Raw genomic sequence first — 17776 nt, forward strand, 5'->3', positions numbered from 1 at the left:
TCGTGTCGGTATCATGTGGCGTCACGGGCTATGACGCCGATGACGTCCAACGGTATGTAAATTAGATGGACTGTAGTTCAGCTGAGAGATTATTCTGGGTGATTTGTTTCTGGCTAGTTTTTTAACTGCGTCTTTAACTTCAAGAATCGTTAGTGGTTCCTTTGAACGTTGAGTCATTAGGGGTTTTGATGAGTTTTCTATAGATGAAAAAATAATAAATACATTCGAATTATAAATTATATTTTGAGGATTTTAATTTTATAATACCAATTATTCCAGATATGCCCAACGTCCTACATATACAACGCCTGAAGCAAGTCCGATCCTGTCTCATTCTTGCCCAGTAACTAAATGCTGACGACAGGTAATCGATCTCTAGGAACCACTCGATGTAATAAAATATAAAACGACTATTAGTTACACCATAATATTTGTGTAGTTAACACCAAAAATTGTGTAAATTTGAAAATGGCCGAGTAAGGTGTTTTGTTCGCAAGGTAAACAAAATTTTTATTTTTAAAACTATATAAATAATATTTTGGGATGTGCATTTTGACGTAAAAAGAAGTATATTTAGCAATATAGGATCAACAGTAATGTACAAATATGTTACGATATATTTTTGAACCTCTTTTCCACAGCGTCCTACATGTAGGACGTTGGACATATAACAGTACTACATACAGAACTTTACTTTTACGCAAATTACATGCTTTTATACAAAATATATCAATAATTTAGCATATGCCATGTATATTTACACTTTCAGGGGTTTTTCTCTAAATGAGGCACTGGCTATGCTGGAGGACGAGGAAGATAAGATAGAGAACGTTGAATCATTGACTATTTCTCCGCCAGAAAATGCCACGGATTCTCAAACTGATGAATATTCTGGTGACGAAGACACACTTACCATACATAATCTACCCGCTAAACAGCTTAGAGCGCCTGCTGAAATATATTTTCATAAATATAATACAAGTCAAAACATTTTCTCTAATACAGAGGATGACAAATATAGTCCATTTATAAATGGGAAACCGAAGATTTGGTGAATGATGGTGAAGAATTTAGTAACGATGAAGAAGAAATACCTCCGCAAATCCCTTTAGATATTCTTTCTTTATTTTTCGATGACAAAATATTGGACCTAATAATTATCGAATCAAATCGATATGCATGGCAACAAAACCATTGCCTGAAAATAGAAAAACGTGAGATAAAAGCATTTATTGGAGTGTTACTACTCTTTATCTCACTTTCACCTAACTGACAACGTCACTATAAATACATCCGACAAATTTGCTAAAGTTAGGCCATTGTTGGATCACATCAATGCTGCATTTTTGAAATTTGGTAAATGTGAGGAAATGCAATGTGTTGACGAAGCCATGGTACCATATTTCGGTCGCCCCATAGCTGTAAACAATTTATTCACAATAAGACAATTCGCTATGGCTACAAACTTTGGGTAGGAGCAAGTAGATTAGGCTACGTAAATTGGATGTAACCTGATTATTGAGTAGGGCCATCTGTTGTATTGGAGTATGCCGACGTTTTAAGAACTAGGTGGCCTAATAAACGGATGCACCTATTTTTGATAATTTTGATTTTGCAGCTGCAGCAGCGAACGGCAGACGAAGTAGAGATATTGAAATAACTATTACATAGTTATATTGATTCCAAATCATACGGGATAAGTTTGACTAATTTGTGCTCCAATGCCATAATATATGGCTTTTATTTCGTATAAATACTTATATATATATATATATATATATATATATATATATATATATATATATATATATATATATATATATATATATATATATATATAAACTAAGGTACACTCGAAGAGTGGTGGGTTTTTCGGTCAAAGTGGAGAAATAAAAGACAAAGAAGGTGGCTACTTCATCTATTTATTGAAGACGTTTCGCTTTCTGCTCAGAAAGCATCATCAGTTCATCTAAAAAGAACAATATGAAACCAAACATCCATAGAGAAGTTACAACAAAAGTGTGTTACCTTACAAAGACATGTAGCAGTCAGTGATGTTAAAAATATGAAAAAGCTTACAAAGCTGGACATTCAGAGTTAACGTTGTATATAACAATTAATTGAAACTAGGTATAGTTTGCAATTTGACAAAATTAGCACAGCAAAAGAACATGTGATAAAAATACATGTATATAAAAAAATTATTATAAAAACTTAGTAAAAAACATTAAGGTTTATTTTAAAGTGTAAAGAACTAGAAAGATCATAAGAATGCACTTCCAACAGATTTATTTAATAAATTAGATTTTAATTTTAACTTTAGGTAACATTATAAGTTATTAAAGATTAATAGTAATAAAGATAAAATGAAGTTACCAGTCTTTAGCTTACTGAGTCTCGTCGGTAAATGAATTTACAGGTTTAACACCCACGCAAAACAACGTGAATAGAAGTGGCCTTGAGGTCAAAATGACATAAACAGCAAGGCAAGCTACCAACCTCTATATAATAGGGCGGTATATTCAAAGAATGTGATAAATTTGGTTGACAACTTGTCGTTAAAAAACCAAACAATGAAAGGAAAAGGTGGTTAAGATCACCATTTACCCTACAGTGATTGATCTGTCAACAAAGAACAAAGCAAGAGAAGTCAATCCAATATATCATATATTATAATATTATGACGTCACTAGTTAGCCAGCTAACAGGTGAAGATTAATACAACTTCCACAGTCCAAAGGTTCAAACATTTAGGACCGTAATGAAAAAGATTCTATGAATCAAATTCAGTTTAAAATTTTATCAAACAAGTTCATCAAAAAGAACAATTAATTAATTATGTAAAAGTGATATTGACAAATAATTAATAAAATGTAAGTTGATAATCTTAGTTTAAGAAGGAATAATTTATTTTATTTTATTTTTATTTAAATTTATTATAAGAAAATATGATAAAGAAAACCCCAATGTGGGACAAAAATAATTGTTCTTTTTGATGAACTTGTTTGATAAAATTTTAAACTGAATTTGATTCATAGAATCTTTTTCATTACGGTCCTAAATGTTTGAACCTTTGGACTGTGGAAGTTGTATTAATCTTCACCTGTTAGCTGGCTAACTAGTGACGTCATAATATTATAATATATTGGATTGACTTCTCTTGCTTTGTTCTTTGTTGACAGATCAATCACTGTAGGGTAAATGGTGATCTTAACCACCTTTTCCTTTCATTGTTTGGTTTTTTAACGACAAGTTGTCAACCAAATTTATCACATTCTTTGAATATACCGCACTATTATATAGAGGTTGGTAGCTTGCCTTGCTGTTTATGTCATTTTGACCTCAAGGCCACTTCTATTCACGTTGTTTTGCGTGGGTGTTAAACCTGTAAATTCATTTACCGACGAGACTCAGTAAGCTAAAGACTGGTAACTTCATTTTATCTTTATTACTATTAATCTTTAATAACTTATAATGTTACCTAAAGTTAAAATTAAAATCTAATTTATTAAATAAATTTGTTGGAAGTGCATTCTTATGATATTTCTAGTTCTTTACACTTTAAAATAAACCTTAATGTTTTTTACTAAGTTTTTATAATAATTTTTTTATATACATGTATTTTTATCACATGTTCTTTTGCTGTGCTAATTTTGTCAAATTGCAAACTATACCTAGTTTCAATTAATTGTTATATACAACGTTAACTCTGAATGTCCAGCTTTGTAAGCTTTTTCATATTTTTAACATCACTGACTGCTACATGTCTTTGTAAGGTAACACACTTTTGTTGTAACTTCTCTATGGATGTTTGGTTTCATATTGTTCTTTTTAGATGAACTGATGATGCTTTCTGAGCAGAAAGCGAAACGTCTTCAATAAATAGATGAAGTAGCCACCTTCTTTGTCTTTTATTTCTCCACTTTGACCGAAAAACCCACCACTCTTCGAGTGTACCTTAGTTTATTTTGGATTGATGGTCGTACTCCTTTTCTCGATATATATATATATATATATATATATATATATATATATATATATATATATATATATATATATATATATACACGTAATTCGTCCTATGTAAAGTTTACACTTTGTAGTTTAGCAATTAGAATTAACGATTATTGCATTAGATACGGACTAAAAATAAATAAGAGAAAAACTAAATTTATGATTGTCTCAAAAACGCAACATGGAAATGAAAGATTAATGATAGAGCAAACCCAAATAGAAAAAGTTGAGACATATAAATATCTGGGAACCTGGGTTGATGACAAAGATGACCAAAGCAGAGAAATCAAAGTCCGAATTGAAACTGCAAGGCAAGCATTTGTGAAAATGAAGACAATGCTTACCAACAGAGACCTTCAGTTGCATCTCAGATTGAGGGCTCTAAGATGTTACATATTTTCTATCTTACTATACGGAATGGAAGCTTGAACATTGAAGAAAAAACATAAGAAAAATAGAAGCGTTCGAAATGTGGTGTTACAGAAGAATATTAAAAATTCAGTGGGTTCAAAGGATTACCAATGCTGAGGTACTACGACGTCTAAATAAGGAGTTAGAAATTATGAACAGCATAAAAAGAAGAAAACTAGAATATTTGGGTCACATAACCAGAGGAGAAAAATATGAGCTGCTGAGAATTATTATGCAAGGAAGGATCCAAGGAAGAAGAAGCATAGGAAGAAGACGCATCTCCTGGCTGAAGAACCTTAGAGAGTGGTTTAACTGTAGTTCACTACAACTTTTCAGAGCAGCAGCCAACAAAGTGACCATAGCCGTTATGATATCCAACCTCCGATAGGAGATGGAACTTTAGGAAGAAGTTTAGCAAGGGTCAGGTTGCTGTTAATCCATATTCGCACACTTTGTACTACGATTTACAATTTATCTTACTCAGTTCTAAAAGAATACTGATGCTTTTAATTAGAGTAATAAGCATACTGAGATAAGTACAGCCGACTTGGATCTGAGTAATGCTCAGTGAACGAGTAAAAACACGTTTCACACTTTTAAGACTTTTCTCCAGTGTGCAAACACATATGTCGTTTTAAATTACATGAGTGAGAAAACTGCTTAAAACAAATTTCACACTTCTAAGGTTTTTCTAAACTGTGTGTTCCTGAATGAGTTTTTAACTGACTTGTTGTAGTAAACTGCTTTAAACAAATTTCACACTTGTAAGGTTTTTCCCCAGTGTGCATACGAGAATGATTTCTCAAAATTCCCTTTCGAGTAAATTGCTTGAAACAAATTTCACACTTATGTTCCCCAGTGTGCACACTAGAATGATCTCTCAAAGTTTCCTTTCGAGTAAACTGTTTAAAACAAATTTCACATTGGTAAGGTTTTTCTTCAGTGTGCACTCTTAAATGATATTTCAAACTTTCCGCTTCACTAAATTGCTTGAAACAAATTTCGCACTCGTAAGGTTTTTCTCCAGTGTGCAGTCTCAAATGTTTTTTCAAATTTCCCGCTTCACTAAATTGCTTGAAACAAATTTCACACTTGTAACGTTTTTCCCCAGTGTGCACACTAGAATGATTTCTCAAAGTTCCCTTTCGAGTAAATTGCTTGAAACAAATTTCACACTTGTAAGGTTTTTCTCCAGTGTGCTTTCTTACATGATGTGTTAAATGACCTAGTTGGGAAAATTGCCTAAAACAAATTTCACACTGGTAAGGTTTTTCTCCAGTGTGCAGTCTCAAATGTGTTTTCAACCTTCGCGCTTCACTAAATTGCTTGAAACAAATTTCACACTTGTAACGTTGTTCCCCAGTGTGCACATTAGAATGATTTCTCAAAGTTTCCTTTCGAGTAAATTGCTTGAAACAAATTTCACACTTGTAACGTTTTTCCCCAGTGTGCACACTAGAATGATTTATCAAAGTTCCCTTTTGAGTAAATCGCTTGAAACAAATTTCACACTTGTAAGGTTTTTCTCCAGTGTGCTTTCTTACATGATGTGTTAAATGACCTAGTTGGGAAAATTGCCTAAAACAAATTTCACACTGGTAAGGTTTTTCTCCAGTGTGCAGTCTCAAATGTTTTTTCAAATTTCCCGCTTCACTAAATTGCTTGAAACAAATTTCACACTTGTAACGTTTTTCCCCAGTGTGCACACTAGAATGATTTCTCAAAGTTCCCTTTAGATTAAATCGCTTGAAACAAATTTCACACTTGTAACGTTTTCCTCCAGTATGAATTCTCAAATGACGTTTCAAATCATATTCTTGAGCAAACTGCTTAAAACAAATTTCACACTTGTACGGTTTTTCCCCAGTATGAACTCTTAAATGGATCTTTAACTTATCTTTCTGGGAAAACTGCTTAAAACAAATTTCACACTTGTACGGTTTTTCTCCAGTATGCACACTCAAATGCCTTTTGAATTCGTTTCCTCGAGTAAATTGCGCAAGACAAATTTTACATTGGTCAAGTCTTTGTTCTTCATCGTGTTGACCTGAAAATTTTCCTTTGTGTGATGAATGTGACGTTTCAATAATTATAATTTTGTTCTTCTCCTCGGAACAACCTAAAATACAAACCAAATATAAACATTTTACTGGAACGGAAAAACTTTTGAAGGAATAAAAGAATAATATATAAATAAAGCTATAACCCAAGTTGACCTTTTTAAGTTTATTTTACTATTCCGTCTCTTTCCTTGCAGCTTAATGCCAGTTGGCAACATCAATATGTACTGCTATTTTAATCTTATGTTTAAAAGCGGACAGACTATAAATTTGTAATTTAATTTCGAAAAACTATTATTTATTTTGAAATAAACAACTTTACAATAGTTGATTCATTTATTTATCATTATATATAATTATATTACACTACAGTAAAAGGATTTTGAACATAATTGTCAGATACTGACTCTGCTTCTGAGATTGAAGATGTAGATCTGGTAAGAACAAGTAAAGTACTTTTTTTACTTAGAGGCGCTATCAAAAGTCATAATGAAAAATAGAACAAAAACACAAATAATGGAGAAAAAGTTAACTGGCTACAAATAAAATACTTTAAAACCAAACCAGGCATTGTGTTGTAAAGGTACGTTCGCAGTTCTGACTACAAAGAAATAAATATTTTTGGTAAAGGTGGCATTCTTAATCTGATCGAAATAAACTTAAAAAGGCATACCCAAACCTCAGCATATCAGTTTAAAAAAACATGATCTGTTAAAGCTCTGAGTCTGATATTGAAGTTATGATATAACTTCAATTCAATGGCCAAAACCAGACAAGTGCTACAAAAAAATGTTTTTCATATATTTTTTTCATTTAATTAATTTTTTTTTATTTGCAATGTTATTTACTTTAATATTTTGCAGTCATTAAGTTATTATTAATCTAGGATGATTTTTCATTTCAATTTAAAGTTTAAAACGTAGATTTCTCAAAAGTTTAAAAAATATGAGTTGGCTTGTTTTGGCACTAAGCCGACGATATGTGTATATTGTAAGGTTAATAACTATCGATATATCCTTAGACCATTAAACCTTATAGACACGCCGTATGCTATACCCGTTGCGAAGAGTGAAGCAAACATAAATTGTTTTGCATAGCTATGCGTGACGTCAGTATATGGCAGAAAACGTTAGAAACTATACTTGAGAATCAAATTTGTAGGCAGTAAATTCTCCGAACTGTGAATGCGATAAACCAACAACATCGTTGCCAGTTTGTAATGATAGATATTCTAGCAATTTATCATTTAATCATTGACATGCAGCAAAATTATCATATTAATGATCGTTTTGTATTATATATAGAAAACATCTAAAGTACGATAATATTCTTTGTAAAAGTCATACATGACAACATCGCATTCTAGGACCGGTAGAAAGGAATAGTAGATCAACGTTGTCATAACCGATCAACCATTCGACCTCCACAGGAAGTTAAAATATTAATCATCGTATGAAGACGACTCGTTGGCTGATGAAGAGCTATCGCGATCACTATTATTTACATTGATAATTAATGGTTCAACCGAAATGTCCACTCTTGTGTCTAAGTCCCACATTCTATCTTCTTCTTTTATAGTGTGTCTTATACAATTTTTCCAAGACTCAGGTGTGACATTTTGTATGGCAGTAGCCAACAAGCACTTCACCTCCTCCATTTTAAAACTCAAGTTTTCCCTTGCCACTTGGTTTTTTATTTGAGCCCATATAAGCTCGATAGGGTTCAGCACACAATGATAAGGAGGGAGGCGATGTACAATTATGTTGTTTGCACGAGCCATTTCATCGACTACATATTTCTTGAAAACGGGTATATGTATCCTCGGGAGGTCTAATAATTGTACTTTCAACATGTTGTCATTGAATGGTATATTTTTTTGAGAGAGCCAGTTGATTATTTCACCTTTTCGCCAGGCAGTCGTTGGTGATGGCTCCAACCGTCGACTGTGGTATGACGCATTGTCCATAACAACGACAGAATTTGCTTCAAGGCTTGGTAGAATATTTGAAAACCAACCTTCGAATCTTTGAGCGTCCATTTCCTCATGGTAATCGTTGGTTTTCTTGGATTCGAATAGTAACAAGCCGTTGTCCAAAAAACCCGAATCGCTGCCTATATGTGTTATTATGAGCCTCCGTCCTTTACCCACTGGTGTTTTTAATCCTAATGAAAGCTCTTCAATGAAGGCTTGTCGACGACTTTTAATTTCCAAATCTTGCCACACCATTGAGACAGTATGACCTTGATTTAGCCAAGTTTCATCTAAATAGTATACTTTTCGTCCTTCACGACGATACTCTCGGATTTTTTGTAAGTAATTTCTCCGCCACAAAACAATTTCATCTTTTTCTAAAAGAACACTATTCCTGCTTCTTTTTATATATTTAATGTTCATTTGTTCTAATGTTCGCAATAAAACACGTCGTGATATTTTGGGTATTGAATTATCGGAATTTATTTCAACTTCAACTTTCTTTAAGGTTGGGATTTCGTTCCGAAAGAAGAAAGCATGGAATTTCCTCCGAATAGCATATTTGGTATTATCTTCAAGCTGAATGCGTTTTCTACCTCTGGTTTCAATGGTTTCAACAGGCCCATCATTCAATTTGCCTTCACTTTGTTTAAAATTGTTTACAATTCTATATACCATTCTCAGGGGAATCACTACACAGGGTAACTACATCGTTGACCGACATACTTTTATTCCTTTCACGGAGTCCACAATACACATTAAATATAATAGTTTTTTCTCCCATCGAAAAATTTGGACGTTGTTTACTTTTACTGCTTTCACTTTCCATATTACTCACAACAGTAAAGTAAGTGTTCACTGCTTAGATAATCTAATCGATATATGAGTCATGTCCTGCGGTGGGGCCACGATGAGTAGAATACTATTTTGCTGACGTCACGTTGCGTAGCAACGACGGTTGCTAGGCAACGTGACGTCAGCAAAATAGTATTCTACTCATCGTCATCACACCACTGTTTACTTCGACAGCAAAACAACTGAATACCTGAGTAGCCGACTTTCACCGACTATCGCGGTTTTAGGAAGGTGTAACTATTACCTTCTAAACTAAAATTATTATTTATTGTAATTAATTCAAATGTATAACACAATAATAAAAAGTAATGGGTTGTATAGCGATGTAGTATATCTTTTCTAAGTAAAAATATTAAGAGAATAAAAGTTTTGATTCTAAAAGTATGTCGAGTGGGAGATAAAAAAAAATTGAACGTATTAAACGAGCACTGAAAGATGTATGTGGCGTCCTTCATCATTTTTAGCGGCGAATTTTGATTTCTCGTCCCAAAAGACTTCAGCTTACCAAATTTTGTGTTGTTATCCCATGCCTATCACGAAATATTTAAAAATAAAAGTTTAACTTTGACCCCCTTTATTTTGGTTATTATCAACTTTCGTACTAAAGTAAGTTAGTTTAAATCGGCCTATTTTAATATCAGGAATCTAAGATTAAGTTATGGCCATTCGTTATCAAACACCATGTATATTATATTAATATACAGTGTAGGTAAAAGTTTATGGTCGGCATGGACCTTATGTGAGATGGAGTGAGAAACACCTATTTAAAAAGAGAGAGGTATATTAGGTCAGCCCATCATATCGTCGAAATAGCATTAGTGGAACTAAGAAAAGAGGAGAAGTTCAACGTTGCCAAACTTATTGGTTTTATTTGACCTGTTGTCTTTTTAGCATTTTAACAACGTTCTAAGATAATCAAATTTGGGCGAATTGATTTAAATGGCAGCTTACTGTTTTTTATTTTAAATTTGCCACAATTTTTCTTTACAATAAGTTTAATTTAACATTTTCATTTCCACTTCGGAAATCGTTTTATGTAAATAAAATTTATTAATGTTTCGTATTTTAAGTACGATTTCCGAATTAAAAATCTAAACATCAAAATAAGCTTATTTTAAAGTCACATTGTGCCTTATTTCCAATAAAAATAATAAAATGCATATAACTCCACAATAAATAAACCTTCATACGAAATTATTGGGCAACGTCTCATGTCGCGCAGTCAAAGCACCGAATCAAAGTAGGAACACAGGTAACAAACGAGTAGAGGTGGGCATTCTTTTTTTTGAATCCTGAGAAAACTAATAAATATTTTTAAAAAATTTAAACGCAGAATGAAAGAATACATTATTACCGAGACCGAAAGCCTCTGAAAACTTCTATAATGTTTATTTTAATAAGTTACAGTGGCGAAAAAAGAGAAAATTTAGTGTGATTTTGAATTTTAATTATCTCATTCAAAAAAACTTTTTGTTTATTTCGGCCCTCGGCAATAATGTCACCTTTCATTCTGCGTTTAAATTTTTCAAAAATATTTGTTAGTTTTCTCAGGATTCGAAAAAAATGAATACATTTAAAAAGCATTTGTCTGAAATTTTGCGCCTACGTTCTTAACGCGACTAAACCGATTTTCGTAAACAATAACTATGATTGTTTAACAGTAGTTTCAAGTAAGAGAGTACCTACATAAATAAACATAATGGTTATTATCGATTATGTGTATATTTATTGAAGTGAAAGAAACTAATGAAGGATATATTTTTTATTATAACTTGAAAAATAAACTAAACAATACAAATAGTAAATCGTACTTACATTTACATTACACGTTATTATTAAATCGCGAATCGTCTAAATTGACATTTAAAAACGTAAGTTTTTCTACTTTATTTCTTGTTAACCGTGTTCTTCTTTTATTTACGATGAAACCAGATTTTGAACGTGTGTTCACATTTACAATACTTTTTGCTAAACCCGATATTAGTAATTGTACTACGTCGGATACTATGGATGTAAGGTTACCGGTTGCTAAAATTTTATTGCAAGATTCTTGAAGGCAGCGTACCATAACAATCACTGAACTACCCTTCAAGTATTTTTTGCCACTCATTGTACTTGTTATTTCTTTAAAAGGCCGTAAAATTTGGGAAAATTGAGAACAAATAATCCAAACAGTCTTCATTATTTAGATTTTGACAAAGTCTAAGTCTGTATTAACTAATACAAAAGTGGAACGGATTGCCTCTTCTAACTCGGTCATTCTTTTTAACATCTAATAGGTGAAGTTCTACCTAGTTTCCACGTCTTGGATTGGCCGTTTGGGAACTTTGTTATGTTGTAATTGATACTTTAAAAGCCTTTCTAAAGATAAGGTACTTTTTTTGAAATGTGTTTTTTTAGAAACTGAAATTTGAAATTAGTGAAATAATAGGGAGTTTTTGTAACTACCTAACGTAACGTATCTCCCTATACGCAAAGAACTAACGTATCGAAGAAGATGAACGTTAAATTGAGAGTTAAAGTTCTGCACGCAACGTAACGATGCTGTTGCCCTCATCGAATTAGTGATTAACTAATAAATTGTCAGTGCCAGTCTTGTTCTTGTTATTTAACCCTATTTTTGATATTCAAAATAAATAACAAATATTTTTTGAACAATTTTTAATTTTTGAGATGGGCGCGATCTTAAATGTAGGTGCCTTTATTGATGATGAAGAAGACGAAGACATAAAAGATGCCCTTCTTCTCCACATCTTGCACGACTATACGGCCGCTTTAATTTTGATACCATGTCTGATATAAAATGTAAAAATATTTTTCACTTTTGGATTAAATTCCACCTTTCTGGATGGTCGTAAGGGTTCTTGCCTACGACTTCCTTCAACAAGAACAAATCATCTTCATTGCTGAAGTGAAGTCGTTTTCTACTGCTTTTCATTATTTATAAAAATCAAAACAAATATACTTAACCACAAATGTGAAAAAACACGTACCACGTGTGCTTCTGAAATGTGGATGTTGAAATTTTGGTAATCGGGTAAGATCCCCTTGTGCATTCGGTTACCTTCGGCTCGATGGGGATGCGTATGAACGTAACGTACCAGCCCGTTACGTTAGGTAATACGTATCTAGATACGTTAGTTCAACCATTAATGCGCATGCTTATATGTCAAAAAGATACGTTACGTATGCGTATTTGCTTGCACAAAAACTCTCTAATTTCACTAATTTCAAAAGCGATCTTTTCTGAATTATGGTTTCCAGAAAAATGGCAGCAGCCTAATAAAATCGTTTTAAATTCTAAATTTTCGGTTAAATATTGTCCTGTTAATGCGATGTAACTCTCAGTTACTCCATATGTCCAAAGGTCAGTAGTAATACAGATATTTTCTACTTCTTTAACAACTTGTGATCTAATAATTTGCTTAGTTTTGGTATAACATTCCTGAAGTAATGAGCCTGACGTAATGAACAAGTTTTTCTTGTTGGTGGTTTATATCCAGGAATCCACCCTGAAAGCTTTTTAAAAGCTCGTTCTTCAACTATGGAAAACAGATGAAACAAGTCTTTGCATAGGTTTATTAAATCCATATCTATTTGTTTCTTTTGTTCTAAACTAATATTTTTATTAATGGAAGTATCCATCACCTTTTGACGCTTGGGTGGCGGTGGTAGTATGTCAGTACTTGTAGTAGAAGTAGTCGAAACGGACAAAAATGCGTCAGGAGAAGTTTCAATCATTGCAATATTCAGAAAGTGGACCATAAAAGCTGCATCTGCTACAAATGCGCATTTTTTGAAAATAAAATTATTATTCTTATACTAGGTCAATAATTTTGACTAAGAAAAATAATTCATAATTGAATATTTACAATAAATAAATCCTTTGACGAACTATCAATAAAGATTTGAAATCGAAAATGCAGATCAATCGTAAATCGAAACTCATTCATTAATCAGAATACCTAGTTATAAAAAACAAAAGAAAGAGTTAAGAAGCTGGTTACTTCTATAAAAAAAGAAAAAAAATATTGTACTAGTGAAAATCAACCAGTACAAGAAAAAGAAACTGATAAAGATGACTTAAGTTCATGGTGTATTTTTGATGAATTTATTAGACATGACTCATCTAAACATACACCTGTATCTAGAGATATAAAGGAAGTCGACATGTATTTGTCTGATGATATTAACCACAAAAAATTTCGAACGGTGATTGAAACTGTCCATTACAGTGGTGGAAAAACCATCGCCATGTATATCCTAACTTAACCACTATATTCATAAAATATTGTAGTATTGTAACAAAATCTGTTCATTGTGAACACATGTTCAAAATCTGGTTTAATTTTAAACAAAAGAAGAAACAACAAGAAAAGTGGAAAAACATATGTTTTTAAATGTCAATTTAGACGATTCGCGATTTAATAATGTGTCATGTAAATGTAAGTCAACAGCTGGTAACTGAAGTCCGTTTGAAGAGGTTTACTCTCCGGACACTGGAACTCACTTAAAGCATGGGTGTATGTTACCTGAAGTAAAATTTAATTAAAATATTAAACATCAAATAATATTAACATCATGTACAATCTTTGGTAACTTTATATATTTTAAAGGGTTTTTACCCTAATATTTTGGTGGCTCAGGCATGGTAACCTGTATTTTTAACCTGATGATATGAAATATATAGAGAAAATATGAAATAAAAGAATCAGGTTGAAACTTCTATCATTTTAGTTAAGAGTATCTTTTATACAAAAATTGCAGCATTGCCACTTGCGCAAATAGACATTTTTCTTTTAACCACTGTTTAATCATGATTCTTATTACATAGAAGTTCAACTGTATTCTTTTTTTTAATTATTTATTATTTTTATTATATATTATTATTATATATTATACAAGTAAACATTTAATTTATTTTTACTGTGAAAAAATAAAGATATGAAAAAAGTGATTTGGCATTCCACTAGTGACCAAGGAGTGGAAGAAATAGCTTTCTTATCATTTACGCACAGAGTGGTGGTTTTTAATTTAATTTAATTCAATTCATTCAATGCAATTTTTATGATTTTTTATTTCCCAAAAGACATTCTTAATAGGAGCAGAAAAGTTGTCTGTTGATGTCAACTATCTAAAAAGACAAGTTTTTAAGTTATGAGCAAAATAATGAGTTTGGTTACATGTAAAAATGGTGTTAAAACAGCCTCGTATACACATTCAGTGTCTTCGTTTCCACCTCAGCAAGGGGGTTCAGGGTTCAGGTAGTTGTGGAAAGAGGAATGTCCACAGTCATTCATTGTCATATTGAGCCATGGTACAATGAATACACAAGGTATGATATATAATGTTCCAAAATCGGTTCGCTTTCGCGCATGGCGTATTCAAGAACGCTTATTCCCGCAACATTTGAATGTAGTTGTATGGGAAAGACTTTTAATTTTACGTTTTTTATATAATTTGGCTAATTTAATTATAGTAATTATAAAGAGATGATAAAATTGTTATTATAATATTTATCCTTTATAAAATATAGATATCCTTTATAAGACAAGTTTTAATTATCTTTTATTACACGTAGGTACAGGTTAATTAACTTATACTCCAGAGTTCGATATTTCAGATGTGTAAAAAGATACAGAAAAGTGGTAATGGAGGTACACAAAATTTGTACGTATATATACCTACTGAACTAAACACAAAATCAAAATAAATAATGACAAAGTCAACTTTATTTATATCGAATGAGCTAGCTGGCCATCGAATGAGCTAGCTGGCCATCGAATATGAGTGTAGTGAGGGCACACAATATTGCACAACATTTAAAATGACATCTTTTGTAATATTCACACATAAAATTATCCTGGTATTGTTTATAATAATGGTAACATTGTATATTTTAATAATGATAACATGATTTAACAAAGAAAAATATGTTATTTTGGAAGATGCTAAATTGATTTCCTCCGAAACAGTTCTTATTGCAAATTGCATAGCAGGCTGAGGCTAGTTTCTTACTTAACAAATCGATATGAAAAAACCATTTAAGGTTTCATGACTAATAATTAATAAAAATAAAGATTTAGACTTACGTCGTTGACCTAGAAGTAGTAAGAAGCTGTTCAACATACTTTTTGTCTCTCTGTGTTTGCCTCCTTGTACGCGTTTCTTTTGGTTGGTTAAAAGGGTAGCCGATGTTGATTTAGGCAAATAAAGACTAGGTACTGCCTCAGGTTTCAGTTTTAGACCCTTTTTAGGAACGTAATTTAAAAGTTCCTGTTGTAGATTTCTTTGGTAATCTTCAGTTTTAAAATGTGTATAACAAATTCTTGCAGTATTACAATTAAAATTATCCTATCTACAACAAGATATAATCCACAGTTTTCTGGTCACACTATCTTTAGGAAATGTATGAAACCTAAAGATTTGATCTTCATTGTCACTATTGCAACAAGCAATTGCACAGCATACTTTGAAAAAGGTACAAAACCAGATATTCAATGGCAAATAAAAACTTTCAGTTTTACAAAAAAAATACTATACAGTATAAATAAATAGTAACTAAACACCATTTGTATAAAGACACATATGTAAGCATATATCTAAATTATTTTTCTATTATAAAATAGATGACTCAGTCAGTATTGAGTTACTTTAAAATATATTTATTATCTCATAACTTGCAATTTGCAATAGTCACCATTGATAACCGATATTATTGTTAAACTTTTGTTTTTATACAAGCTTTCTTGTCGGTGTAAAGTCGTCTGAAGTCGATATTTATTGTGTTTTGCGTTTGAACTAATTTGTGTCTTATTTTCATATTATATTGTTTGATATGTAAATTTTGCATATAATAATCGGTAGGTTATAGTAATGTGTGTATTTTTTATTTTACTAAATTTCATTATAACTCATCTAAAATACCATATTGAATTGTAAAACAGATTTTTCTCTATTGTATTCTATTTTGTTTTTATTTCAGTAAAACTGCTTGGAAGTGAGTGAGAGTAAATGAGAATAAGCAAATCTACTACTATTTACCTATTCACAGTATTTCCTCTGCAGAAAATTTTTAAATTTCAAGGGATTTGCATACAAAAAGAGTACTTATATTATTAGTATATGTATGAAAACAAAAATTAATATTTCGCCTGAATCTCTAGGAGAAGTAAAGGATTTACGCTACTGAAAATATATTTTTTATTCAATTATAACCAAAACAAAACATTTAAAAAAAAATTAGATCACTTTTTAACCATAATTTCAAAATTAATGTGTACGTTAAGCTGTAATAATGGGTTCGAGTTGGTTCAGGTTCAGGCGATCTTAACTACGTCACACTCCTGGGACAGCTGTCAAATGTCATGCGCAATATCATACCTTGTGTATTCATTGTACCATGATATTGAGCTGTCAATTAAAGTTCATAGAACGAAATGTTAGTGTTTGACTGTGTTGTCATGTTTTTTTAATAAATCGGGAAATAGCATGTAACTTATAATTAATAAAAATCCAATAGAACGTTAACAAACTAACAGTAAAAAAGAAATTCTTTAAAAAAATAATAAGAATAGTATTCAGGTACTTTCCACAGACATCTGGTGACCATCTGTAACAATCTGGCAACTGGTGGATTGAGGATTGCCAAATCTATTAGCTTATTATCAAAGGCAAATGCCAAAAAAATGTTGTAATAATTAACTGCAATTAATATGAGAAGAAACGAGTATTTATTCGTTCGTGTTGTATATAAAAAAAAAATAAAAAAATTGCATAATTCATATAATAATATAATAAAAATGTATTTTTGAAAGCTTTTCTATTTGTAATTGAAGCCTACAACATATACATTATAAAGACATGACAACACAGTCAAACGTCAAAAATTTGTTTTGTGAATTTAATTCACAGCTCCTTTGTAGCTATCTTCAATGGGACCAAATGTGAAAATCGTCCTATCTTTTTAACAATACAGTTTAGTTTAAGTGATTTTGTTTTTGTATTATTACACAATGTGAAATTCAAATTGCCCGGGAATCTTCGTCAACATACAATTTGTTTTCATGTTATTGTATTAATCAGTTTTATTTACTTACTTTCATCATTTGTTGTTTGGTTTTCTTCAATTGGTGTAAATTTACATTCATCTTGTTCTACTTCAGTGTTTACCGCAAATTCATTAGAGTCTAAATAATCAAATTGGTCATATGCACTTTCTCTCTTGGGTTCTTCCTTAATTTCAATTTTGAATGCATCCAAAGGACCAACACACTTGTCTTCCACTTTTATTTTACAAGTTTTTTCACTAGCTTCTTGTTTTATTTCCATATTTGAGTTTATGTATCAATTTCAGTTATTATGGGCCCTGATTCTAATTGAGATTTCGACCACCTCCACACCAAACATGTCGAAATTAATATGGCGACGTCGAGGTCGAGTCGAAACGAAATGCGACTTTGCG

The 17776-nt window shown here is 31.6% G+C and overlaps 1 protein-coding gene across 1 annotated transcript; it reads right to left on the reverse strand.

Annotated features, from left to right (window-relative positions):
• Positions 1-223: 223 nt before the first annotated feature.
• On the reverse strand, positions 224-17643 carry LOC140443590 (uncharacterized). Its single transcript, XM_072534940.1, has 2 exons — positions 17412-17643; positions 224-6544 (listed from the first exon to the last, which is right to left on the reverse strand). Exons 1-2 carry the CDS (start codon positions 17641-17643, stop codon positions 5106-5108), a joined length of 1671 nt encoding a protein of 556 aa, XP_072391041.1. The 3' UTR covers positions 224-5105.
• Between the last annotated feature and the right edge of the window lie 133 nt (positions 17644-17776).

The sequence above is a fragment of the Diabrotica undecimpunctata genome, chromosome 1 (assembly GCF_040954645.1).
Source record: "Diabrotica undecimpunctata isolate CICGRU chromosome 1, icDiaUnde3, whole genome shotgun sequence".
Classification (NCBI taxonomy): Eukaryota; Metazoa; Arthropoda; class Insecta; order Coleoptera; family Chrysomelidae; genus Diabrotica; species Diabrotica undecimpunctata.